Raw genomic sequence first — 26,352 nt, 5'->3', positions numbered from 1 at the left:
AAATAATCACAGCATCTGCATATGCAAGGTGAGTAATGTATGGGCTATTATAGGGTAAACTGAAACCTCCATATGGATGAATGTGACGCAACTGATTAAGCATTATAGTTAACACTTTGGCTCCTAAAATAAATAAAGAAGGTGATAGAGGATCACCCTGTTTAAGCCCCCTAGTAGAATGAAAGAAGCCTCTTGTCACACCATTTATAATAACAGAATACTAGACAATAGAAATTAATCTTCTAATCATATCAACCCATTTATCAGAAAAGCCAAATTTCTTAAGAGCATGAAGTAGAAAACTCCAATTTACCTGATCATAAGCCTTAGCCATATCCAACTTAATGACAGTATTACGACCAAAATTATTCTTTCTAATATCATGAATAATCTCTTGTGCAAGTAAAACACTTTCAGTGATAGATCTACCTTTTAGGAAACCACTTTGATTCTCAGAAATAATATTAGGAAGAATATTATTAAGTCTAAAACTAAGGATTTTAGAGATAATCTTGTTAGAACAATTACTAAGACTAATAGGTCTCATATCGTTAAAAGAGCTAGGATTGTCCGTTTTAGGCAAGAGAATAAGACAAGAACTGGTATAAAATTTAGTCAAACCCGTCCCTCCGAAAAATTGTTGTATCACATCTATTAGATCACTTTTGATGATGCCCCAACTTTGACAGAAAGCACCTTCAAAACCATCAAGCCTCAGAGTATTATCAGGATTAAGACCAAAGACAACTTCCTTGATTTTAGCTTCATTACGAATAGCCTCCAACATATTGTTGTCATCTCGATGAACTCTCTGATCAATACAATGTAAGTGGTGCAGTTCAATTTCTTGATCATCAGAGAAAATTTTACTAAAATAATCTACAACCTCTTTAGCAATCTGATTGTCCCCTGTTATCCATTGACCATTTTCCAATTGGATTCTATGAATAGTAGCTCTCCTTCTCTTTTCATTAATAAACAACATGAAAATATTTTGTATTGGAGTCTCCATCCTCTAACCATCTGATATTTGCTATTTGTCTGAGAATGAACTGCTCACATTTCAACCACCTAGTATGTTCAGCTTGAGTTTTATGAATTTGAGGCCTCAAATCATCATTATCATTCTCAATGTAGTCAGTTTCAAGATCCAGCATCTTAGTTTCCCACTCTATGACCTTAAAAAAAACATTATCAATATGCTCTCTAGACCAGAGGCTAAGTTTGTGACTCACATTTTTCATTTTGAGATGTAATCTTCTTATGCTATTGCCATCCAAGCCTTTAAAATTAGGTTGGTCAATCCAGAAATTTAAAAATTTGAAATACCTAATTTTTGGATGATCTGATGTAGAGTATTTCACAATCATAAGAGTGTGGTCAGATCTTATGCTTGCTAAGTGTTCCATATCAATAATGGAGAAACTATCAGTCGATTATTAAACGTTTTGTCCAGCCTTTTCCATATTTTTTTGCTTCTTTCCCTAACATTACACCATGTGAATCTGAGGCCTTTGTAACCAACATCCACCATACCGCAATCATTCATACAAGATATAAAGTCCTAACTCTTCTCCAGTCTATGTGGTTTACCCCCTTTCTTTTCATCTAGACTCATAATAGCATTAAAATCACCACAAATGCACCAAGGCTCATCAATGAAGTTGTTACAGTTTCTAAGACTATCCTAGAGAGGAAGTCTCAAATGTTGCTTGGATTTAGCATAAACAGCAGTGAACCATACTATCTCAGCATTACTTTTATTAGTCACTTTGAGAGTAAGTTGTTGCTCATTATCTTCTGCTACATCAATATGAAAGTCATTTGACCAGAGTATCCAAAATTTTCCATTGCAATTTGAGCTACAACCTTCAAAACCCAGACCTTTTCTGTATTTGTCAATATGGAAAACATCAACAAAAGGTTCCTGGATAGCTATAATTTGAGTGTTGTGAATTCTGGATAAGAACTTTAGTCTCTCAAAATCCCCTCTAGACTTAACTTCTCTAATATTCCATATATTGTACTAATCATTTAAATATTAGAAGATGTTTCACCAATTTGAAATGCTTTCCCCATTGCCCTTGTAATAGGGCCTGGTTTTGCAAAGTCTTTGTGATTTACATTCGGATTCCTGCTTACTGACCTTAGAGATAAATTACCATTGTTGATTAGAGATTGTCTATGTTGAGAAACTGCTTCTTCCACCTTTTCACCTTTCTATGAAGTTTTGGGAGCAAAGGCATCAATAAGAGCGTCCTCATCAAAAGAGTCATATTCTTCAAATTCTTTATCAGTGCCCTCCTCTGTGTTGCTTTCCTGTTCTACACCATAATCAAGATCATATTCATCCTCTTCATCTTCACTGTTGTCTTCATTGTTGGCATGATTCCCAGTAGAATTCTCATCAGTCGGGGTTATAACTTGAAGTGGCACATCAACTAATGAATTAGGACTCCATAATACGACTTCAAGTTTAATACCTTGAGCTTCATTGTGAACATTCTTTGGTGGCTTCCCAGATAAAATGGGACAGTAATTATCGAGCACATATGGAGATTTGGTTTGCAACTTGTTGGCAGAATCCCTGTCAGGCTTAGTTAGTTTGTCTTGTGCATAAATTTCAGCATCATCTTTCAAAATGAAAGTGTATTAATAATAGTTGTACTAGAAAAAGCAATGTTGGCAGAACTGCTAGCTTTTTTCATACCCTCAAAATAACATACCTCCCTATCTTTGTCAAACTCTTCATTCTTCAAGATGCTTAAAGGAATTGGAAGTTGTAATAGGCTTAACTGCTGGAAGATGAACTTCAAATTGCACTTTACCAACTTCCAACTCAAGCTCTTTACCACCATCAGTGATGCCAGTATCCACATCTATAACTTTAGAACTTCGTAAAAAATCATGAATAACATCTTTAGCCTGTGACAATTTCTGTTGTAGATTGTTGTCCTTAGGTGGTCTTGCAACCCACTTCATCACATTTTTCTTGTTCAACATAGCCTTAATGCCTTGTTGAGTCCTTTGTCTATTCAAAAAAATTCTTGTGCTTAAAGTTCTTATCATAAAAGAAATTTTGTTAATTTTCATGCTGCTTAAGATTTTTATCAAATTGATCCACCTGCTTCTGCTTAGTTTTTCCAGCCGTAGTGGACAATACAACATCTTTTGTCAATTAAATTTCAGCATGCTTGGAATTGTTAACACCAATCATCTTTTTCTGTTTAAGATTACCGACAGTAGCAACATCACCATGAGTTACCTTATCCCCCTCCTTATGATAATTGAATTCACCATTACGATTATTGCAAGAAGAAGCAATATTTTGGGTAGAATTAATGCCAAATGTCTATGTAGGATCTTTCTTCCGATATTCTAAGTGTACATCTTCAATATGACCTTGATGTTTGCAAGAAAAACAATAATCTCGAACAAAATTGTATTCAATCTCCAGCCAAAAGCCTCCTATTTCTTTACCATCTTCCTCTTTAATTCCAACCCAAATAGACTTCCTCCTTTGTACAACTAAATCAATCTCTACCATTACCTTAGCAGAATTTGGTCTAGTTTTAGCATTAGTGGCTTTGTTGATCTTTAGAAGAGTACTAATAGTGGATGTAATCAGCACCAAAGCATCCCAATTAAAATAATGTCATTTGAGGCCTGGCAAAGTAACCATCCTTATTAGTCATCGTAGAAACCAGATACTTCTTCTCGAGTATATGTTAAAGTAGTCTTAATCCAAGAAAATGTGTTTAGAATTGTAATGGCCAATCTTAACTGTACCTTTAAGAGGAAATCTAGCTGTGAAGTCTCATCTTGTATAATCGATAGATGGTTTTCCATGTGAGAACTTCCCGACTATAGTAAATTTGCTATCTTTGGCTGATTCCTCCTCTTCTTGTGGAGTAAAGAAAGTAGCTGATTTTCCTTTATATATTTTCGGAGGGTTAGCTTGAAGCCTCGTCTTCTTTGAGGCCATAGAAATAACATCCGCATAAGAAAATTGACCATTGTTAGGGCTGGGAATATCTCCCGTTGGTCGAAATTGTCCATCAACCGGAGGTGCATACATTGTACCAAGCATAATTTGACCAGAGACTTGTTTACAAAGCATAATAATGATGCAATCAATCGTGTGATTCAAGAGGAACTTACCCGATTGAGGAATATAAGCCAAGGTAATGATCGACAATTTTAACGGATTAGCCTAGCAGCTGAGATCACAACAACTTTGATTAGAGATGAATATTGATAAGCAAGAACAAAGAAGTTGTGAAATCGGAGAAACTTTTTAGAGAGAAGCTCTCTAGAATATGACCCTTTTTTTAATACGATCAAAATGATTTAATAGACATACCTTCGTTATTGGAACATACATTACATCAATGAAAATTAAGAGTCTTAAAATGGGTTAAATTGGAGATTAAATTGAGCTCAATTGAGGATTCTCTTAAAATGGGTTAAGGCTTGAATGAGTTGAGATTGAACCCAATTCAAATTATCTTGAGCCCAACCCTTAAAACTACGGGCGGATTAGGCGAATTACCTATAGTTAGGCTCAGTTTTGACACCACTACTTTATATAATGATTCCCGTTAACTTTATCTAGATTCCTTTTTTCACATTTCAGTTTTGGTAACTTATTCATGAAATAGGAGATTTTTATAAAAGGGCATGTATTATGTTTTTACTTTATTTGGATTGTTTTTACTTGTTACATCTCTTTCTTCTTTCCAAAGATCAGATGAAATAATGATGTTTATTATCCTCTTTTATTTTCTCCTAAGCAGAATCTAGAACAAGTTATTTAAGTTTCTTTTTAGCACATTTCATTAGGTCTACTTGATCCAATTTTCTTATAATTTCATTTGTTACAATCTGATTTTATTCTTGGTTAAAAAGGTCTCATAACTTCGCTATTTGTGAAGATTATTTTTGAAAAAATAGAAAATCATTTTTGAAAGGTATTAAATTAACCTTATGTTTGAAATTTAGTGAACAAGGGTTCTGGTTATTTCCTAATGGTGTTAAGCAGCTCAGAAAATCCGCAAATATGATTAATCGATGAATTAAATATTTTGTGGCTAAAGAGGTATAGTTTGTCTAAAAAAGGAGTTTTGGGAGTATTTTATTTAGAAGTTAGTTGTAGCACTTCAATTATTCCTTCAGTTCAACTTGTGAATTAGCTACAGTCTATGAAATTTCATAAAAATTATTAATTCCTAAAGAGTTATTTGTTCATATCCTTTAGACTTTGAATTAATTTGATCAATTCAACACCTAAATTAATGAATCTCTTATTTGTGACTATAATTCTGAGAGAGAGGATGCTTTTGAGTTCATTCTGGACTGTTATGAGAGGCTCCATATGTTGGACATTGTGCAACATCATAGGGTTGAGTTTGTGACTTCTCAACTTTAGGGTAAGGCAAAAAGTGATGGAGAGCTTTTGCGGAATGTCGATAATCAATCTTGACTCCACCGACTTGAACACAATTTCACGCATTGTTCTTAGAGATATTTGTGCGTCGCACCTTGAGATATAAGAAGAAGGATGAGTCTATGGCTCTTGAGCAGGGCAACATGGCTGTGACTACTTATGAGGCTAAGTTTCATGCCTTGTAGCGTTATGCTACACAGTTGGTAAGTTTGGAGGAGGAGAGGATTCATTTGTCTGTCAAAGGTTTGAATTTTGAGTTGCAAGTTCTTTTTCTTTGTGCAAATGACCTCCTTAGGTAGGAGCTTAAATGAGGTGAGTTATTTTGTGAAGAAGGTAGAGGGAGTTCAATAGGTTGGACAGGTCAAGACATTGGCTAATATGCCTAGGATTGTGGGCAATTATAACAGTTCATATTCTAAGGGCTTCGGTCAGTAGATATATTTAGCTCATCATATTATGAGGGATTTTAGAGAATTTAGTAAATAAGAGGATTTAGGCTTAGTTTAATGAGTAAAAACGATAATAGGATAGTTATTGGGCCAAAACGACATAGTTTAGGGGTTAATTGAGTGGGAAAAGATCAAAACACCATTAATTAAAACTATCGGACATGGTCTATAGTTTGGACCTATGGTCCGTAGATCTTTCAACGGGCCATCCTGGTCAACCGTAGAGCCGTTGCTGGGACTTAAAAATCCAACCAACTTCCATAAAACCATTCTATAGTTCATCGTCCATTCTATGACTCGTAGAGCCAACATGTAGACCCCTAGTTCAAGTCAAAATTTAACTAAGTCTGGATCACTTCTACGGATCCATTCTATGGTCTGTAGAACCCCGTATGATCTGTCCTGTCCTCCGTATGTCAAATATCAAAGAGTTGATATTTTTCAAAACTCAACCCAATTCTATGACTGCCTTCCTACGGCCCGTAGGACTTCCTATGGTCCGTAGATGACTTTCGTAGAATACTGCCTCAGTGCCAAAAATGCTACTTTTCCTTTCCAATTCAACTTCCAATTTTCGACGTGTTACATATATATTGGATTGTGGATGGAAGTACAAATATCATTGTTGTTGAAATTTGGTTGAATTGACATAGAGAGGCCACATAAGGTCGTACATGATCTACAAACAATATATCATGCATATATCAAATATATATATATATCAATTATTTAAGGTTCCAAAGTTGACTTACGAATCGTATGTCCAATATACTAATTTTATAAAATGGTAGTAGGTAGGATTTTGTTCATGGTTATGGTTTAAAAAAATCAAATCGAAGCACAATCTCAATCAAATCGATATTTGGTTTTGTTTGGTTAGGTTTGGTTTTAAATTTTGATAACCAATACTATTTTGTTTGATTTTGATTTTACTAAAAGACTGTAACACCCCGTAACTAGAAAGAAATTAAAAAGAGGAAATAGTCATTTTTGGAGAGTATAAAAAAATTCTGGAAAATTTTAAGTGTGTTAAAGTTGAGTTTTTTGTCAACTTCAAACGACCATAAGTTCTAGCTCAGGATGAATTAGGTGTGTTTCCAAATATCATAGTAAATATCTTGGAACAATCTTTCCAACGCCACCGAGTTTGCGCGATTCTGAGTTCGTGTGATGGAGATATGCTTATTGAAAGTTGGGCTGTTCAAATAAGGAAATGTCCAATCCGGATATTAGAGTGGCATTGTCTTTTCCTTACCCAATTATTTTATTTCCTTTTTGGGTAATTAATTGGGGTCTAAACTGGTCTTAGTCAGTTTACGCTTTTGAAAAAATCGTTAGGGTTTTGAGGAAAGAGAAAAGAAGAGGAGAAATGAGGAAAGGAAGCAAGAATCGTCAAGATCTTCACAAATCTCTTGTGGATTTCATCAAGGGGTGATCCCTACGAGGTATATGAGTTCACATAGCATTGGCTTCGTTCACCCACGCGTCAAACATGTTTTATTCAGTGTAATTTCGTCCTAAAAAGATTGAGAATTTGATGTTCTTGATTTGTATTTCTTGAATTGCTTTCGTTCTTGAATTTGAGATGAGGTTGAGGAGTTCTTGAGAGTTTAATATTGATTATTATAGTTGCTTTGAGTTAGAATATTGTGTATATGTTGTGGGTACCTGAATCTAAAGAGATATGGAGAAAACAAATTGAAATTAGGTGAATTGGGGCTAGAAAACGAAAAAGCAACAAGTTGGGCAAATCTGGATACTAGGTTCGCGTTGCGGACCTGTTCCTTAGATTTGAAAATTTTCCCTCGCGTTGTGGAGCGGTCACGGACCGTTCTGCCTAAAAATTGATTTCGTGACCAAAAATTTAAATACATCTCTGCATCGCGGACCAGCTTTCAGGCAGTGATTTCTTGATCTTTTCTCATGTTTAGCTATTTAAAATCATTCCTAAACATCATGAGGTCTTTCCTATCACAAATCACAGTCCTTAAATCCATAATTCAATTCAAGGAAAGTTAAGAGTCAAGTCAAGAGAAGTTAAGAGTCAAGTCAAGAAGAGTTCATAAAATTGTCCAAAAGTCTTTTACAAATTGAGTTTTGAATTGAGTAAAGAGTAAAGTTTGAAGTTCATTTCTTCAAAAGTATATGGGGACTGTATTCCCAAAGAGTTTAAAATGTTTCACATTTAAACAAGTAAGAAAACTTTTATTTCCAAAAGAGCCTTTTAGCTAGTTTTCACTTAAAGAGTGAATGTTTTCACATTTGAGAAAGAAAGGAAACTTTGATTTCCAAAAGAGCCTTTGAGCTAGTATTTAGTAAAGAGCAAATGCTTTCACAATTAAGCAAGAGAGGAAACTGAGATTTCTAAAATAGCCTTTGAGCTAAGTTTTGAGCAATTATCTCAAACCACAGAAAGAAGTTATGTTTTTAAAACATAAAGAGCTAGTATATTTTGGGAGTAGTATTGAGCACCGATATAGGGGAGAGTTCAGAGAACTCCGAGCCGCCATAAACCCTGTAGCCATCATGGGTAGAAAAAGGTCATACTTTTTAGATGATTACTTGGTGCTTTTTAGCATAGACTAGTGGATCCACTTAGTAGTTCAGGTTCTATACCCTCGGCAAGGTATAGGACGGCACTGACAGTGTGAGGCAAAATGATATATCATCACAATAACTCTTACGTGATGGTTGTCGGTTAAAGAAACTCCCACAGAAGAAATTGTATTTTGGTAGACACAGTTATATGTATTTCTACATACATTTTAGAGTTAGATGTATCTTTGCACACACAGAGTTGACATCATGTTTTAAACAACTTTTCTTTATATTGCACTTGTTTTTAAACCACTTTATATTGAAATGAGTTCAGTTATGTTGAGTTGAGTTGAGCCAGGTGAGTTCTTTAGTTCCTTTCAAGGTTATGTCTTGTTTTAGAATTCCCCTCGCATACTTGTACATTCAATGTACTGATGCCATTTGGCCTGCATCTTATTATGATGTAGACACAGGTAACCAGGATGAGCATCCAACGCATCGTTGATCCAGTTGAGTACTCAGAGTCTTGTGGTGAGCCTCTTAGCTTCCGGAGGATCCCTTTTATTGCTTTTAATTTTATTACTAGTTCATTAGGATGTTGTGGGTCTTGTCCCGACACCTACCTCAGTTGTTTAGAGATTTCATNAAGAGTTTAAAATGTTTTCACATTTAAACAAGTAAGAAAACTTTTATTTCCAAACGAGCCTTTTAGCTAGTTTTCACTTAAAGAGTGAATGTTTTCACATTTGAGAAAAAAAGGAAACTTTGATTTCCAAAAGAGCCTTTGAGCTAGTATTTAGGAAAGAGTAAATGCTTTCACAATTAAGAAAGAGAGAAAACTGAGATTTCCAAGATAGCCTTTGAGCTAAGTTTTGAGAAATTATCTCAAACCACAGAAAGAAGTTATGTTTTTAAAACATAAAGAGCTAGTATATTTTGGGAGTAGTATTGAGCACCGATATGGGGGAGAGTTCAGAGAACTCCGAGCCGCCATAAACCCTGTCGCCATTATGGGTATAAAAAGGTCATTCTTTTTAGATGATTACTTGGTGTGTTTTAGTATAGACTAGTGGATCCACTTAGTAGTTCAGGTTCTATACCCTCAGCAAGGTATAGGACGGCCCTGACAGCATGAGGCAAAATGATATATCATCACAATAACTCTTACGTGATGGTTGTCGGTTAAAGAAACTCCCACAGAAGAAATTGTATTTTGGTAGACACAGTTATATGTATTTCTACATACATTTTAGAGTTAGATGTATCTTTGCACACACAGAGTTGACATCATGTTTTAAACAACTTTTCTTTATATTGCACTTGTTTTTAAACTGATTTATATTGAAATGAGTTCAGTTATGTTGAGTTGAGTTGAGCCAGGTGAGTTCTTCAATTCCTTTCAAGGTTATGTCTTGTTTTAGAATTCCCCTCGCTTACTTGTACATTCAATGTACTGATGCCATTTGGCCTGCATCTTATTATGATGTAGACACAGGTAACCGGGATGAGCATCCATCGCATTATTGATCCAGTTGAGCACTCAGAGTCTTGTGGTGAGCCTCCTAGCTTTCGGAGGATCCCTTTTATTGCTTTCAGTTTTATTACTAGTTCATTAGGATGTCGTGGGTCTTGTCCTTGAGTTTCTATTTCCTGTTTTAATGGTTGAGACTTGAGTTGCCACTTTTGGCCGGTGAATGTTATCTTGATACATTCTAAATGATTATTGAGCAGTTCAGTTTACTTTAAAAGTATTTTTTAAGTCTTCCGCTGAGTAAGTAAGTCAGACCAAGGGTTCGCTTGGGGCCAGCAATGGTTCTCGAGTGCCAATCCCGCCCAGGGTGTAGGCTCGGGGCGTGACAAACTTGGTATAAGAGCCTATAGTTCAAGAGTCCTAGGGAGTCTATAAAGCCGTGTCTTTAGAGTCCTAGTTATCGGTATGAAGCGCACCACATCTATAATTAGGAGGTTACAACATTTTAGGAAATTCTTCACTTCTTTCGTACTCATTTCGTGCGTTAGAGTTTTATCGATAAAAAGTTTCTTTCTAACTTGTGCTTGCACATAACCGATTGTGAGTTGGACTATTTTGAGAGTGCTTTCATGGGGTGTATCTTTCCCCGTGAGCTAAGAGAAGGAAAAAGGTGGTTACCGACATGATGAGCAGGATGAGTTTATTCGTTGTTGGGTTGACTCGTCTGTCATGTAAGGAAAGTAAGACATCTCTGCTAATAGGTGACATGTGCATAGCAAGGCTGATGATCCATGTGTAACAGGTTGAGGAGGACAAGCTGAAGGATAGAGAAGAGTTTAAGAATAAGAGGGCTAAGACATTAGGGAATGAATTCGGGCAGCAAAAGAGTAATGCGAACCGGTCTCTTTTCCAATATAAGCAGAGATGACCTGCTCCATCATCTGCTGGTGCACCTGCACCAAGGAACAAATGTGAGTACAATAGTTAAAATTCTCAGAACTTCAGAGCTAGACATGCGGATTCGCAAGGTAGTAAGGCACAAGGGGGTACTAATATTCCTGCATGTGCTAAGTGTGGTAGGAGCCACTCAGGGGTGTATCGTGATGGCTCCACTGGTTGCTTCAAATGTGGCCAGAACGGTCATTTTATAAGAGAGTGTCCTAAGAACAAGTAGAGTAATGGTAATGGGGGAATAGAGCCCAGTCTTCTTTAGTTACTCCACCAGACAGAGTTGTATCTTGATGAGCTACTTCAAGGGTAGACGGAGAAGGAAACCATCTTTATGCTATCGCTAGTCGCAGAGAGCAAGAGGATTCGCCCAATGTTATCACTGGTATGATCCAAGTCTTTATTTTGATGTTCCTCCTAAGCAACTTCTTGAGCCTTCAGTGTTTCTACACATGATGATGAGTCAAATCTAGTAGAAAGAGTCTATCGTGATTGTTCCGTTTCCATCAATCACAAGAGTACCATGGCTGATTTAGATGAGTTAGACATGGTAAATTTTGATGTCATTCTAGGTATGGACTGACTTTATGCCTGTATGCATCAATAGATTGTAGAACTCGAGTAGTCAAGTTTGAGTTTCTGGTGAACCAGTTATAGAGTTGAAGAGCAGTTCAACAGTGCCGAAGGGTCATTTTATTTCGTACCTTAAGGCGAGAAAGTTAGTTTCCAAGGAGTGTGTCTATCACTTAGTCTGATTTAATGACTCTAGTGTTGAGATACCTTTTATTCAGTTAGTTTCAGTAGTAAGAGAGTTTCCAGAAGTCTTTCCTGATGATCGCCCCGGAGTACCTCATGAGAGAGAAATAGATTTCAGTATAGACATTCTTCTAGATACTCGTCCCATATCTATTCCGCCATATAGAATGGCACCAGCAGAGTTGAAAGATCTTTTAGAGAAATGTTTCATTCGACCAAGTATCTCACCTTGGGGCGCTCCGGTCCCATTTGTGGGAAAGAAAGATGGTTCCCTTAGGATGTGTATAGATTACCATCGGTTGAACAACATTACCATCAAGTAAGTATCATCTTCCGAGAATTGATGATCTTTTCGATCAGCTTTAGGGTGCTTCGTGTTTCTCGAAGATAGACCTCAGATCAGGCTACCATCAGTTGAGGGTAACGGAATGTGATATTCCAAAAACAGCATTCAGGACCCAGTATGGTCATTATGAGTTTCTCGTCATGTCCTTTGGTTTGACCAATGTGCCTGAAGCATTCATGGACTTATGAATAGATTATTCAAGCCTTATTTAGATATGTTTGTTATCGTGTTCATTGATGACATATTAATCTATTTGATGAATGAGGAAGATCATGCTAGCCATCTCAGAATAGTTCTTCAGACTTTGAAAGATAAAGAGTTATATGTCAAGTTCTCTATATGTGAGTTTTGGCTAGATTCTGTGGTTTAGGGTTTAGGGTTTAGGGTTTAGGGTTCAGTTTCCGGTGATGGAATTAGAGTTGATACTCAGAAGATAGAGGCAGTGCAGAATTGGCCTAGACCCACATCTCTAACTGATATTAGGAGTTTCTTGGGTTTGGCTGGCTATTATAAAAGGTTCGTCGAAGGGTTCTCGTTTATTTCGTCTCCTTTGACCAAGTGACTTAGAAAACAATTAAGTTTCAATGGTATGAAGCTTGTGAGAAAAGCTTTCAGGAATTGAAGAAGAGGTTGACTACTGCCCTAGTTATGACATTACCGAAAGGTACTCAAGGTTTTGTGGTGTATTGTGATGCATCTAGAGTTGATTTGGGTTGTGTATTAATGCAGAATGACAAGATTATAGCTTATGCCTCCAAACAGTTGAAAGTTCATGAGAACAATTACCCAACCCATGATCTAGAGTTAGCTGCCGCAATAATTGCTTTGAAAATAGGGCGCCATTATCTTTATGGTGTTCATGTGGATGTGTTCACCAATCACAAGAGTATTCAGTATGTGTTTAGTCAGAAAAAGCTTAATCTCATACAAAGGAGGTGGTTAGAATTACTCAAGGATTATGACATGAGTGTTGACCCCCAATTTTGACCCTCCTTTCTTCTGATTTATTGTTTTCGAGCTTTTAATTTGATAACGTATAAAATTATCCTTCTCACAACTACTTTTACTAGTATGACTATTTATCTTCTAAATTATATGTTTTATTATCGAAATTACTATTATCACTTATTATACCTTTTTTTATTAATCGATTGTTTTCACCTTATTTCAAGTTTTGCATTTTATTAAATCAATTATAAGTTCTTGTTTAGTATTCATATCTTATATTAGTATAAAGTCATAATATATTTTTATTTCATAAACTATTAATTGTCATCTTATAATATTGGTTATTAATTTAGAAGCCCAAAAACTTTAAAAGAAGAAAAGAAAAGACCCAAACAAAATTCAGCCCAAGCTAGAATGTAACCCAACTTTGGCCCAAGAAGAAGCCCATTCTTACACTCCTCCTTCCACGTAAGCGCCACACGAACATCCACGTTAGCGCCAGATAAGGCTCCAACGTTCCAAAACACATGCTTGCCATACGCCCTCACATGCCTCTCATTGATCAGCACACGCTTGCCATATGTCTCCTCCTAATTGGTCGGTCAATTCAAAATTAAAGTCCTACAATCCCATATATCCTAAACTACCTATTCTACCCTCCTTTTATCCACCTAAAGTGACCTAAATACCTTTGGATCTCCCAAAAAACAATATATTGTTTTTCCTTTGGTGTCATCAGACGCTTCCCTCTCTTTCTTTAGCAAGGGAACTCTCTTTTGGCTTCATCTCCATTTTTGACAAAGCTTGAGCTCCACTCCTCAAAATTTCAGATTTGGCTTGGCCATTTTCCAGCAAGTTTCCTTCTTCCCATGGCGTGTGGCAGAAGATCATCTACTTCTACGTTCAAAATGCGTCAGATCCTTACGCTTCAGTCAAGACTCACTATTTTGGTCATAAGAAATAAATCGCTTCTGAAAAATTTTCTGCCATGGTATGATGTTCGAAGTTCAAAGGAGTTTTCTGACTCGATTTTGATATAAATCTTCCCGCCTAAAGAACCCTCGGAACCTTAGCTTTTACTCTATAAATGCGAGCCTTAAGCATCCATTTTGAGGGGTTTTTTTTTGGAGATAATTTTCAGTCAAATATTATATAACCAAACTGCTGCAAAACATCTCTGCTACTCTCGAAAATATCCAGCTTCTTATTGTTTCATTGTCTCCGGAGTCTTGCGCGTGGATGAATGTGAAGTAGTTCGAGTTCCAGTGTAGATCTTTGATCAAGGACTCTAGTTTGCTGCTCCGAAACAGGTGAAAAACTGACCCAAATCTATTTATTTTTATCATTAGAAACCATGCTTTTAGGACCTTCATTTTGTTCATGTTGTTAGCTTTCTCCTATGTTGTGCGCTCTGGATTGTAAACAATCTATAATTCTTATTTCCTATCCTTTAAACTCAAATGTGTTATATATCTTCGCTCATGCTGCTAATGTGATATGTTTCGTTTAAATAGAAATCATGGTTTAGAAAACTCTATGACTTATCATTTTTAACTATATACATGTGTAGCTATGATTTGGAAATTCGTCTTGAGTATGTATGTTAAGGAAAATTGTCTAAAATTTTACAGTAGAACAATTTGTTTAAGAATTTTGTATAGTTTGTTTTATTGAATATTATGTTGATTCATTTGAGAACTTTGTATTCTTACGTCTTCTCTAATATTGTTTTATTTAAAAGTGAACTGTCGAAGTATTTTATTTGATATTGTATTTTATGCTCGGTTTGGTGTAAAGTTGTTACTTATTTAGAAGTTTTAATGAAAAGATAAAAGATTTTATTCCCAAACAATATCACTTTATCCAAACAACTTGAAAGCATGAATTATATTTATGTATGTCTATGTGTAAAATGAGGCATGGACTTTGATCTAGCATGACCCTATGTATACTTTTGATAGTAATCTGTTCTTTTTTTTCTTTCTTTCATTTATGTTTGTTTAAGTTAAATATCCTTTTTCTAAAGTTTACTTTTTTCTTATTTTGCATGGTTCGCCGGAGTTTGCAAGGAGTCTTAGCAAGACTCCATCCCGCTATAAAACGGCACTTGCATTTCGCCCTTCAAGCACGTCCCTTGTCCTCCTCTCCCTCCTATATATCCAAATAGGGAATGAGGGAAAGAGGAAGATCTGTCCATTATCGATTTCGTCTACCCTCTCCCATCCAAAAAAAATGAAGCGAGAGTGGATGAGATATTTCTATATCTTGTTTAGATCTTTATTCCTTTATTTTGTTTGTCATTAATTATGTTATGAGGTTTGCTATACTTTTCTGTTTTTATTATATTCTCATTTTAATTTCTTTTGATTTCATCGATAAAGAATGAGGCCTAGAACACTTGAACCTTAGAAAGGGTAGTTGGTGATATTTGGTTTCCTCTCTCGAGTAGATATGCATATGTGGTTACTAACCAATCGTTTTGTCTTTGTTTCTTTTTTTTTATCTATTCTGTAAAGAGTAAAGTCAAAATATGGATTTGCTTAGCATAAAAAATGTAATTTTCAGAAAGTTCAAAAGTGCAGATTTTATGTGCAAAGAAAGACAGTTTTTCCTAATGGCAAAAATGCAAATTTTAGTGAAAATATACAGCTTTCAAAAAGTCTAAAAAATCAGTTTCGAAGGCCAAAAATGTACATATTTTGAACCCTTAAAAATGCAGATTTTTGAGAATTAAAATATAGTTTTAATAATTTTATGTGCAGATTTTTTTTTGGCCTCAAATGCACCCCCTTTTATCATTTTTTATGGTTTAAACTTATTTGAAAAATGCAGCATCTTTTGAGACTTAAACATAGTCTTTTGTGAACTTTAGAGTGCAGATTTTCATGGTAAACATACAACTTTTCAAGAACTTCAGAGTGCATTCCCACTCCCCTAATAACCTTTTTCTTTCTCAAGTAAAATAAGGTGTTTATTTATTTTAACCCAAACATGCTTTCTTTATTTTCTACTAGTCCTTTATTTTTATATGCAACATTCTTGTGTATTCTCATACCGCATTTTAATCATAATACTTCATCTCATAAGCATATACTAATTTTTTATATATACAACGCACATATGCATTTGTCACGCATTATAATTCTAAAATGCTTCTCTTATCATTTTTCTCAAAAAGTAATTTTTTTTTAGACCCTTAAAAATCACTTAAAATTGAAATAGATAATCTTTTGTTATAAACCTAAGTTTGGCCGGTTAATAGTTTTAAAACTAATCTTATAAAAGATGCCTTACCCCTCCCCTTTAGGATAAATTAGAACTCTTACCTAGAATCACATAAGTTAGTAGACCTTAATTGAAGTCAATTTTAGTATTACTTAGTTAATAATTTATGTATCCTAATTTACCTTAAAATAATTAGGTGACGACTTTTTAAGTTAATTAATTTGGAAATCACCAATATGTTGTACACTAATTTGGCCTTGGTTAAAATGGGGTATAACAGCTTGGCGACTTCACTGGGGAACTTTAGGTTCTAAACCATAACAAACTTAGGTTAATAATTAAGTTTTTAGCACCTGCTTGTTTCATTTTTGTTGTTTGTTTTATTTTAAATGCCTAAGTGCTTTACTTATCATGCTTATATGATATAAACTGCTTATTTGTTACTATTTTATATAAATTGTTTATTTGCTACTCTTCATATAAACTGTTATTCCGATCATAATTCCTCCAATTTTGGAAAACCCACACTATCACACGTACAGGCGAGGTGTGTTTTGCGCACCCGCGAATTCCTTTCAAAATCCCAAATTTAGGAGAGTTGGCATATGCGCGGGGTGTCCGGATCTTTTTCCGTGTGATCGCGTAGCCTTCTCACTCGAGTTGTCCACTCGGGAACCTTGTGTCTAGTAAGCCAAATCTTATAAAACATAAGATAGAGCTAAACCACCCCTTAATTTAAGTCATGCATGCATTCACCTTAGGTGGATCGATCCCGGGTATCGAATCCACATTTAAGAAATCTACCCTTTTGTCGACGGGGTTCACGACCCAACGACCAACAAACATGTTTTGTGCAACGTGATAATGATAGACAGATCCAAGCCTAATTTTGACATTGTGAGTTTGGAATTTATGTGTTCATTTCATTTCAATTTGTAATGTAGGATGAGTTCAGTCCCCCAAGTGCCCAAAGTTAGGATGGTCGAGGGTTTCCCGCATAAATTGAGGACTTGGTGGAAAAATTTCACTCCAACTGAAAAACTAGCGATTACAAGAAGGTTGGGGTGCCTCCCTCTGCTATACAAAATCACCCCCGACAAACATGTGATTAGGGCACTAATTCAGTTTTGGGATCCAGACCGTGTTGTGTTCGATTTCAAAGACTTTGAACTAACACCTACATTGGAGGAAATCCTCTATTTCACCAGTTTGAAGTATCAAAGAATGGGTCAAATTATTCCACACAGTCAATCAGGGAAGAAATTCCTTCGCTACTTAGGGTTGAAAAATGAAAAGAAACTTCGGTGCTTCGAAAATAATTGGGTTTGTTTGGACTACCTATATAAGAGATATGGACGCTCGGATAGTTACAAGCTATTTAGGAAAGAATTCTCTTGTACTCAAGGTCATTGACAGGTTAGACATCCTATTGCATTTGCTGTGGTTTTACTAGGGACTTTGGTATTCCCACGAGAACACGGATACATTAGCACTTGCATATGTTCCGTGGCTCGAGTACTTTTTGAGGGAGTAGATGACGAAGAACTCACTGTGGTTCCCATGATTTTAGCAGAAATATTTCGAGCTCTTGGGAAATGTAAAAGAGGGGAATCAAACTTCTTTGAAGGTTGCAATCTTCTTTTACAAATGTGGGCAATGGAACATTTTCACCAACGTAAAAACATAGATGACATATGCTTTAGTAACATAAATCATATTAATAGTTTTTATGATAGGATGAAAGAGTTTGTGTATCCGGTTGATACTGATGATTGGTATGAGTTTCTGGCCCACCGCACTAGTGACCAAGTTCAGTGGAATTATCCATTACTCCCATGTTCCCCTGCCTATATAAGATGTAGAAGGTTGTATTATATTGAGCTTATTGGATTGAAAAGTCTCAAGCCATATGCTGCAGTGCGCGTGCTTCAACAGTTTGGTCAAGCACAAGTAATTCCTCTTCGAGCAAATATGAGGAATTCTGAAATTTCCTTTGGACCAAATTTTGAAGTCCCTAGAGCCAAAGAGATTCTTCATGAGTGGGACAATGTCCTCACGATAGATATCGGAAATGGGCCTGAAAAGGAAATTCCAGAATACCAGGTATGGTTTCAAGAAGGTCGCAATAGCATAAGTTCAGAAGGTGAGCAAGGTTTTGAGGATATTGGAACGACGATTTGGATAAGACATTCTCGTCTCGGAACCAAAATAGTTACTCTTGAAATGTGGGCTCAAATGGAAAATATAATGCGATATTTGGACAATGCGGGAGCAGGACCTAGCAACGTGGGAGCATCATCTTCACTTCCTCCACCAGTGTTATTGATAGCAGTTTAGGCCAAGTCTTAGATTTGTCTTGATATTATGTCATCTTTTATGTATTTCTTAGTTTCTTCGTTGTACTCTTTTATTTGTATTAATGAAAAACTTGGCCTTTTGTTTTCCAAAACTTGAGTTGTCACAAATTAATGGCTTGGATCAATCTGTCATAATCACGCTATGTTTGACATGTAGGCCCACCTCTGGCAAAAAGAGGTCCCGTGCATATTATGATGCATTTTCTTTTGAATATTTTGTTTATTATTTTGTTATGTGATTTACTTGTTGCGTAATACATGCTTATTCTCTATTTATTTATTGTTATTATTTAATTATCTACCTAATTATTAATATCATTGAAACAACAATCACCCACTTGATACTAATATTTCTCTCTTTTTGAAGGTTTTCTTCCTTTTGATTTATTTCCCCAAAGGTTGATTTGCGTTGACTATGAACTGGCGGATCATCCATACTTTACGAGATCAAAAGCACGTGCAGACATGACTGATTCAGGTGCGTCTGATCAAAATGGTTTGGGGCTTGTCACTATCCTGAGATGAACCCGAGACTTTAGAAGTAAGGGAACCAATCCCTTATGATGAACACATTGCTAATTTGATGAAAAAAATGGCCAATATGCAAAGTGAGATTGATCGACTTCGAAACCTCACCAATTTGTCCATCACTTTGAACACGCCTCTTCCCGAGCATGGAACAAGCACAACTACTCCGCCTCTTTTTCCACATGTTGACTCTCCTACTCCTCAATACTTTCCACCAAACCCTTCCCTTCACAAAACCAATCCAACTGCTTCCAAACAAATCCACCAACCCTCAACAACCCAACTTTCCACAAAACAATCCACAACAAGACAACCCTTTACCCTTCACTACTCCATATGCGCCCCAAACTTCACTTACCCAAACTCCAGTCATCCAAACTAACTCACTTACCCAAACTACCCCACTCACCCAAACCGCCTTACCTACCCAAAAATACCAAACGATCCAACACGTACCAGTGGCACACATGCAATCCCTAACATGCAATATGTGCCTCAAGTATATGTAGCGAAAGCTCAACCTTTCCTTAATCCAATGCAAACCATGCTAGAAGTCGATCCGTATGAAAAGATGGAAAAAGAATCAAGGTTAAGAACAGATGACAATGTAGCAAGGGAGATTCGTAAGTTGAAGGAAGCTTTCAAAAGTATCCAAGTCCATAAGGGGGTTGAAGGTCTTGAATATGAAGATTTATGTGTTCATCCCGATGTTGAATTACCCGTGGGGTATAAGGTACCAAAATTTGATTTATTTGATGGGAATGGAAATCCTCAAGCTCATTTAAGGTCATATTGTGACAAGTTAGTTGGAGTGGGGAAAGATAAGGCCATTAGAATGAAGTTGTTTATAAGGAGCTTGACTGGAGAGGCCCTGGATTGGTACACGAGTCGAGACCCACAAAAATGGAATAGTTGGGGTGCGATGGCGCAAGAATTCATGGATAGGTTCAAGTTTAACACTGAGGCAATTCCGGACAGGTTCTACTTGATGAAGTTGGAAAAGAAGTCAACAGAGTCATTCAGAGAGTATGTAATGCGGTGGAGAGCAGATGCCGCAAAAGTTCAACCTCCAATGGCAGAAAGTGAGATGACTTCTCTTTTTATACAATCCCAAAAAGATGCAACGTACTATGAAAAAATGATAAGTGTTATAGGGAAAAAGTTCTTTGAGGTTGTCAGGATGGGAGAATTTATTGAAGAGGGTATTAAAACTGGGAGAATCACTAATTTGGCAACCCTGCAAGCAACAAGTAAGACCATTCAGTCGGATTCAATCGGAGGAGCCCTTAAAAAGAAGAAAGACGGTGTGTCTGCTGTCATGACCATCCAGGAACGTAGGCCAAACCAAATGTTAACCTTCCAAAACCCATTACCCTAACCTTCATACTATAGTCAGTATACCCAAATTCCTCAACCCTATTATCAACCTTCACCTGCCCCTTACCCAGTTTACACCACCCAACCAACATATTGTCCACCTAGAGTACCTGCCTATTCAAATCAATCACGATACCAACCCACATATCCATCCCAATCCCACTATCAACCACAAAGTCGTCCATCAAATGCACCAAGACCCCGCCCAAACTTTGAAAAAAGACTAGCCAAAACTCATACACCTTTAGCCGAAACTTTAGCCCAACTATATGAACGGTTGAGAACTGCAGGAGTACTCCTGGATGGTATGACGAGACTAAGCACTGTGCATTTCACTCCGGAGCTGCTGGACATGACACTGAAAGTTGCCTTACTCTCAAAGACAAGATTGAGGCATTGGTCAAAGAAGAAATCATTCAACTAAAAGGTGTTGCCCCCAATGTAAACAACAACCCACCGCCAAATCATGGCAATGGTTAACATGATCACCGTTGATGAAGATTGCAACTTGGAAGGGACCATAGTATCAGTCAAGATAGAGAAGAATGTCGAGACATCGACCTTGATTTCTCCTGTGATCACAGTCCAAGCACTAGCGCCAATTGAAGTGGAAGTTTTTCTTCCCAAGCCTAGGATCATGGCCCTTGTCACGCAATCATCCCCTTTTGACGCTAAAGCGGTTCCTTGGGATTACTCGACTGATGCAAGGGACAAAGGAAAAGGAAAGATAGTTGTAGAAGCCGCTGCTGTAGGAATGACAAGATTCGGGCGTTGTTATACCCCTGAAGAAGTTGTACGAGAAGGACAAAACAAGGAAAACAACCAAAAAAGGGTTGTGACAGAGGCTGAAGTGGAAGATTTCTGGAGGAAGATGCCAACTAAGGAATATTTAGTTGTTGAACAACTAAAGAAAACTCCTGCCCAAATTTCCTTAATGGCCTTACTGATGAATTCTGCAACTCATAGGAACGCTTTGGTGAAGGTTTTAAGTGAAGCTTATGTTCCAGCTGAGACCACCAGTGAGAACTTTTCTGCCATGGTAGGACAAGTTTTAGAAGCTAACAAAGTCACCTTTCATGAAGATGAGTTGTTGCCTGAAGGTTTGGGACATAACAAAGCGTTGAACATTACTGTCAGATGTAGGGATAAGTTTATTTCAAGAGTTCTGATTGATAATGGTTCAGCTATTAACATATGCCCTTTCACTACTCTTCGAGCTTTGGGAATCGACATTAGAAAGATTCGTGAAAGTCATGTAAGGGTTAGAGGCTTTGACGGGACATAAAGGGGAGTCATTGGAAAAATCGATTTGCCGTTGCAAATTGGACCTGTGGAGTTCATTGTGGAATTCCAAGTGTTGGATATATCTGCTAGTTCTAATTTATTACTTGGAAGGCCATGGATTGATAAGGCTGGTGTGGTTCCTTCCACTTTGCACCAGACCTTGAAATTTGGTTGAAACCATCAGGAAATTGTTGTTCATGGAGAAGGTAACAACTCAATATATCCTGGAAATTCAGTCCCTGTTATTGAAAGTATGGAAGAGTTGGATGGGTCTGTATTCCATATTAGGGAAATTGTGTGTGCTACTCAAGTTGGAAAGACAAATTTGCCACGTGTGCTTTTGATTGTGGCTTGGGAAATGTTGAAGAATGGTTTTATCCCGGGTCAAGGTCTTGGAGCGAAATTGGATGGAATAGTGGAACCAATTCAATTGCATGGTCAGAAATACACCTTTGGTCTTGGATACGAGCCTACTCTTGAAGAAATCTCATCGGTTAATCTCAAAAGGAAAAGTGACATTCCCTTACCACAACCTATCCCGCCCTTGAATCAGTCATTTTCCAAGGCGTTTGCTGCACAAGGATTAGAAGAAGCTGTTGAAGATAACCTCATAGAAGGACTCAAAAACTTGTTCATTGAAGAAGCGGAGTGCAATATGATTTTGGAGGACTGCACTGAGGCCCCGACCATATGGGATGTTATGCCTGAAAATGCTTTGAACAATTGGACTTGTAACCCGTCCCCGGTTCTCCGGGAATCTTGGTAGATGATTGTATTAGAATTAACAAAATGACATGATTCAAATTGAGGCCTGAATCGTGTTTTTGAATTTGATGTGTTTTGCCTCCATCTTTTTTAAGCTTAAATGCCAAATCTATGTTACCTTTTTTCTGCTTTAAATTTTAAAATTTGTCCTTGATTATTTATTTTATTTTTATTTCTTTTCTCTCTTTCACAAAGCAAACTAATAAACCTGTCAATGTCGAGAATGTGACATGTAATGAAACGAGCGAACAAAACCCGAACAGTGAACAAACTTTTGCAGAATATGAAGAAGATGTGCAGCCTGGAGAGTTGACCGAGGAGTTTGAACAATTTGAGAATAAAGAAAAGCCAAATTTGGATGAAATTGAGACGATAAATTTGGGAGATTCTACAGAATTGGTGAGGGATACAAGAATTAGTGTCCATTTCACTCCGTCCCAAAGAAAAGAACTTATTGACCTTTTGAGACAATACATGGATGTGTTCGCATGGTCTTATGATGATATGCCGGGTCTAAGCACGGATATTGTTTCACACAGGTTGCCAATTGATCCCTCTTACCCCCCAGTAAAGCAAAAGCCGAGAAAAATGAAACCTGATTTGAGTTTAAAGGTTAAAGAAGAAGTCTCCAAGCAATTTGATGCCAATGTCATCCGGGTCACCAAGTATCCCACATGGTTGGCCAATATAGTACCAGTGCCAAATAAAAATGGAAAGACTAGAGTATGCGTAGATTATCGAGATCTCAACAAGGCTAGCCCGAAGGATGATTTTCCTCTACCAAACATTCATATACTTATTGATAATTGTGCAAAGCATGAGTTGCAGTCATTTGTTGATTGCTTTGCAGGATATCATCAGATTCTAATGGATGAAGATGATGCGGAGAAAACTGCATTCATCACGCCTTGGGGAGTATATTGTTACCGAGTAATGCCTTTTTGACTCAAGAATGCAGGGGCAACATACATGAGAGCTATGACTACCATATTTCCTGACATGATCCATAAGGAGATTGAAGTCTATGTGGATGATGTCATCATTAAGTCACGGAAGAGCTCAGATCATCTAACAGATTTGAAGAAGTTCTTCGACAAATTAAGGCGGTACAATCTGAAGTTAAATCCTGCAAAGTGTGCATTTGGTGTCCTTGTTGGGAAGCTGCTGGGTTTTATCGTGAGTAGGAAAGGGATAGAGCTGGATCCTTCAAAGATAAAGGTTATTCAAGACTCGCCTCCTCCAAAGAGTCGAAAAGATGTAATGAATTTTGTTGGTCGCCTCAATTACATTAGTTGATTCATTGCACAATCCACTGTAATTTGCGAGCCAATCTTCAAGGTGTTGAGGAAAGATGCTGCAACCAAATGGACGGAAGATTGTCAGAAAGCTTTTGACAGAATCAAGGAGTATTTATCTAGTCCACCAGTCTTGGTGCCCCCAGAATCTGGAAGACCATTATTGTTATATTTGTCAGTGTCTGACAATGCATTTGGATGTGTGCTGGGACAACATGATGAAACTGGAAAGAAGGAGCAAACTATATATTTCCTAAGCAAAAAGTTCACTCCTTATGAGGCTCAATATACTTTATTGGAGCGCACTTGTTGTGCTTTGACTTGGGTTGCACAAAAGTTAAGACATTATTTATGTGCGTATACCACTTTTCTCATCTCAAGGATGGATCCACTCAAGTATATATTTCAGAAGCCTATGCCCACTGGAAGGTTGGCGAAGTGGCAAATTTTGCTATGTGAATTTGACATTATTTATGTCACTCAAAAGGCCATCAAGGGACAAGCGCTAGCTGATCATCTCGCCGAAAATCCCGTGGATGAAGAGTATTGGCCTCTTAAAACTTATTTCCCTGATGAAGAGGTTTTATTTATTGGAGAGGATATTTCCGAAGAATATCCCGGGTGGAGAATGTTTTTTGATGGTGCTGCGAATTCCAAAGGAGTCGGTGCTGGAGCAGTGTTGATTTCAGAATCAGGTCAACATTATCCTATCTCAACAAAGTTCAGATTCTTATGCACAAATAATATGGCGGAGTACGAGGCTTGTATTCTTGGGCTTAGAATGGCTGTTGACATGAATATACAAGAATTGTTGGTTATAGGAGATTCCGACTTATTGATTCATCAGGTTCAAGGCGAATGGAGCACCAAGAATGTGAAAATACTCCCATATTTGTTGTGTGTGAAAGAATTGTGCAAGAAATTCGTCAAGATAGAATTCAAGCATATTCCTCGAGCTCAGAACGAGTTTGCAGACGCGTTGGCAACCCTGACTTCTATGATTCAACATCCAGATAAGAACTATATAGATCCAATTAGGGTAAATGTGCAGAATCAACCAGCCTATTGTTTCCATGTAGATGAAGAACCGGATGGAGAACCTTGGTACTATGATATTAAGAGGTATCTTAGAGAAGGAAACTATCCAGAAGGAGTGAACAATGTTCAAAAGAGGACACTTCGGAGACTCGCAAATCACTTTTTCCTAAGTGGAGAGATCCTTTATAGGAGGACTCCAGATTTGGGATTGTTAAGATGTGTTAACTCTCAAGAGGCAAGCAAGTTGATTGAAGAAATACATGGGGGTACTTGTGGGCAACACATGAATGGTTTCATTTTGGCAAAGAAAATTCTGCGAGCTGGATATTTTTGGATGACCATGGAAACAGACTACATCCGTTTTGTAAGAAAGTGTCATCAATGTCAGATTCATGGTGATTTGATTCGGGTTCCACCGAATGAGCTAAATGTGATGAGTTCTCCTTGGCCATTTGCAGCTTGGGGCATGGATGTCATTGGCCCTATTGAGCCAGCCGCCTCAAATGGACACAGGTTCATTTTGGTAGCTATTGATTACTTCACAAAGTGGGTAGAAGCATCTTCATACAAGTCTGTGACAAAGAAGGTGGTGATAGATTTTGTTCGCAATAACATCATTTGTAGATTTGGGATCCCCGAGTCAATTATTACAGAAAATGGAGCTAATCTCAATAGTGGCTTGTTGCATGAGATATGCGAGAAGTTCAAAATTATTCACCGCAATTCCACTCCTTATCGACCTCAGATGAATGGAGCAGTTGAGGCCACCAACAAAAATATCAAGAGGATATTGCGAAAAATGACTGATAACTACAAGCATTGGCATGAGAGTTTGTCCTTTGCCCTTCTTGTCTACCACACCACAATCAAGACTTCGACTGGGGCAACACCTTATTTTTTGGTTTATGGAACAGAAGCAGTGTTACTAATGGAAGTTGAGATACCATCTCTGAGGATCATCCAGAAGCCGAGTTAAGTGATGCCAAGTGGACGCAAAATCGGTATGAACAATTGATGCTCATTGATGAAAAAAGAATGAATGCAGTTTGTCACGGGCAACTTTATCAACACAGGACGGCCAAAGCTTTCAACAAGAAAGTAAGATTGAGACAGTTTGAACCGGGACAATTGGTGTTGAAGCGAATATTCCCTCACCAAGATGAAGCTAAGGGGAAGTTTGCACCTAATTGGCAAGGACCTTACATGGTTCACCGAGTACTGACTGGAAGAGCTTTGATTCTAGCAGAAATGGATGGTATGATATGTCCAAAAGCTATCAATGCATATGTGGTTAAAAGATACTACATCTAGAGGTTTCTATTTCATTTTCTTGTAATCTTTTTGTCATGTATTGGAACTACGTCTTGACCTGATTCCCATGGCGGGATACGTAGGAAATCCACATCGGATTTGGTCTTTTAATAGGTTTTGCAAAATTTCCTTTCTATGTAATATGAACTACGCTTGGCCTGATACCCTTGGTGGGATACGTAGGCGGCCTATATCGACTTCGGTCACTTTATTAGAATTTTTTTTCCCATTTCTCCATTTCTTTGTATGAAGTGAACTACGTATGGCCTG

General features: G+C 37.2%; 2 protein-coding genes across 2 annotated transcripts; both read left to right on the top strand.

Moving 5' to 3' along the window:
- The first annotated feature begins 20,870 nt into the window (after nucleotides 1-20,870).
- LOC125845898 (uncharacterized) lies at nucleotides 20,871-23,383 on the top strand. Its single transcript, XM_049525388.1, has 3 exons — nucleotides 20,871-21,644; nucleotides 21,858-22,418; nucleotides 22,634-23,383. Exons 1-3 carry the CDS (start codon nucleotides 20,871-20,873, stop codon nucleotides 23,381-23,383), a joined length of 2,085 nt encoding a protein of 694 aa, XP_049381345.1.
- A 33-nt stretch (nucleotides 23,384-23,416) lies between these two features.
- On the top strand, nucleotides 23,417-25,747 carry LOC125845897 (uncharacterized). The gene is made up of 2 exons (XM_049525387.1): nucleotides 23,417-23,695; nucleotides 23,777-25,747. Exons 1-2 carry the CDS (start codon nucleotides 23,417-23,419, stop codon nucleotides 25,745-25,747), a joined length of 2,250 nt encoding a protein of 749 aa, XP_049381344.1.
- The last annotated feature ends 605 nt before the right edge of the window (nucleotides 25,748-26,352 follow it).

This window comes from Solanum stenotomum, chromosome 11 (genome assembly GCF_019186545.1).
Source record: "Solanum stenotomum isolate F172 chromosome 11, ASM1918654v1, whole genome shotgun sequence".
Lineage (NCBI taxonomy): Eukaryota > Viridiplantae > Streptophyta > Magnoliopsida > Solanales > Solanaceae > Solanum > Solanum stenotomum.
The sequence above is the reverse complement of the archived record's forward strand: the minus strand, read 5'-3'. Positions and strand labels throughout refer to the sequence as shown.

What these genes read in the sequence shown, in the direction of transcription:
- LOC125845898 (XM_049525388.1), top strand. Translation starts at nt 20,871, where the DNA reads ATGATCACCGTTGATGAAGATTGCAACTTGGAAGGGACCATAGTATCA. An exon ending in GAAAGATTCGTGAAAGTCAT is followed by an intron (nt 21,645 to 21,857) that starts GTAAGGGTTAGA and finishes TGAAACCATCAG; the next exon opens with GAAATTGTTGTTCATGGAGA. An exon ending in GGACTTGTAACCCGTCCCCG is followed by an intron (nt 22,419 to 22,633) that starts GTTCTCCGGGAA and finishes TCTTTCACAAAG; the next exon opens with CAAACTAATAAACCTGTCAA.
- LOC125845897 (XM_049525387.1), top strand. Translation starts at nt 23,417, where the DNA reads ATGACTACCATATTTCCTGACATGATCCATAAGGAGATTGAAGTCTAT. An exon ending in CTCCAAAGAGTCGAAAAGAT is followed by an intron (nt 23,696 to 23,776) that starts GTAATGAATTTT and finishes CCAATCTTCAAG; the next exon opens with GTGTTGAGGAAAGATGCTGC.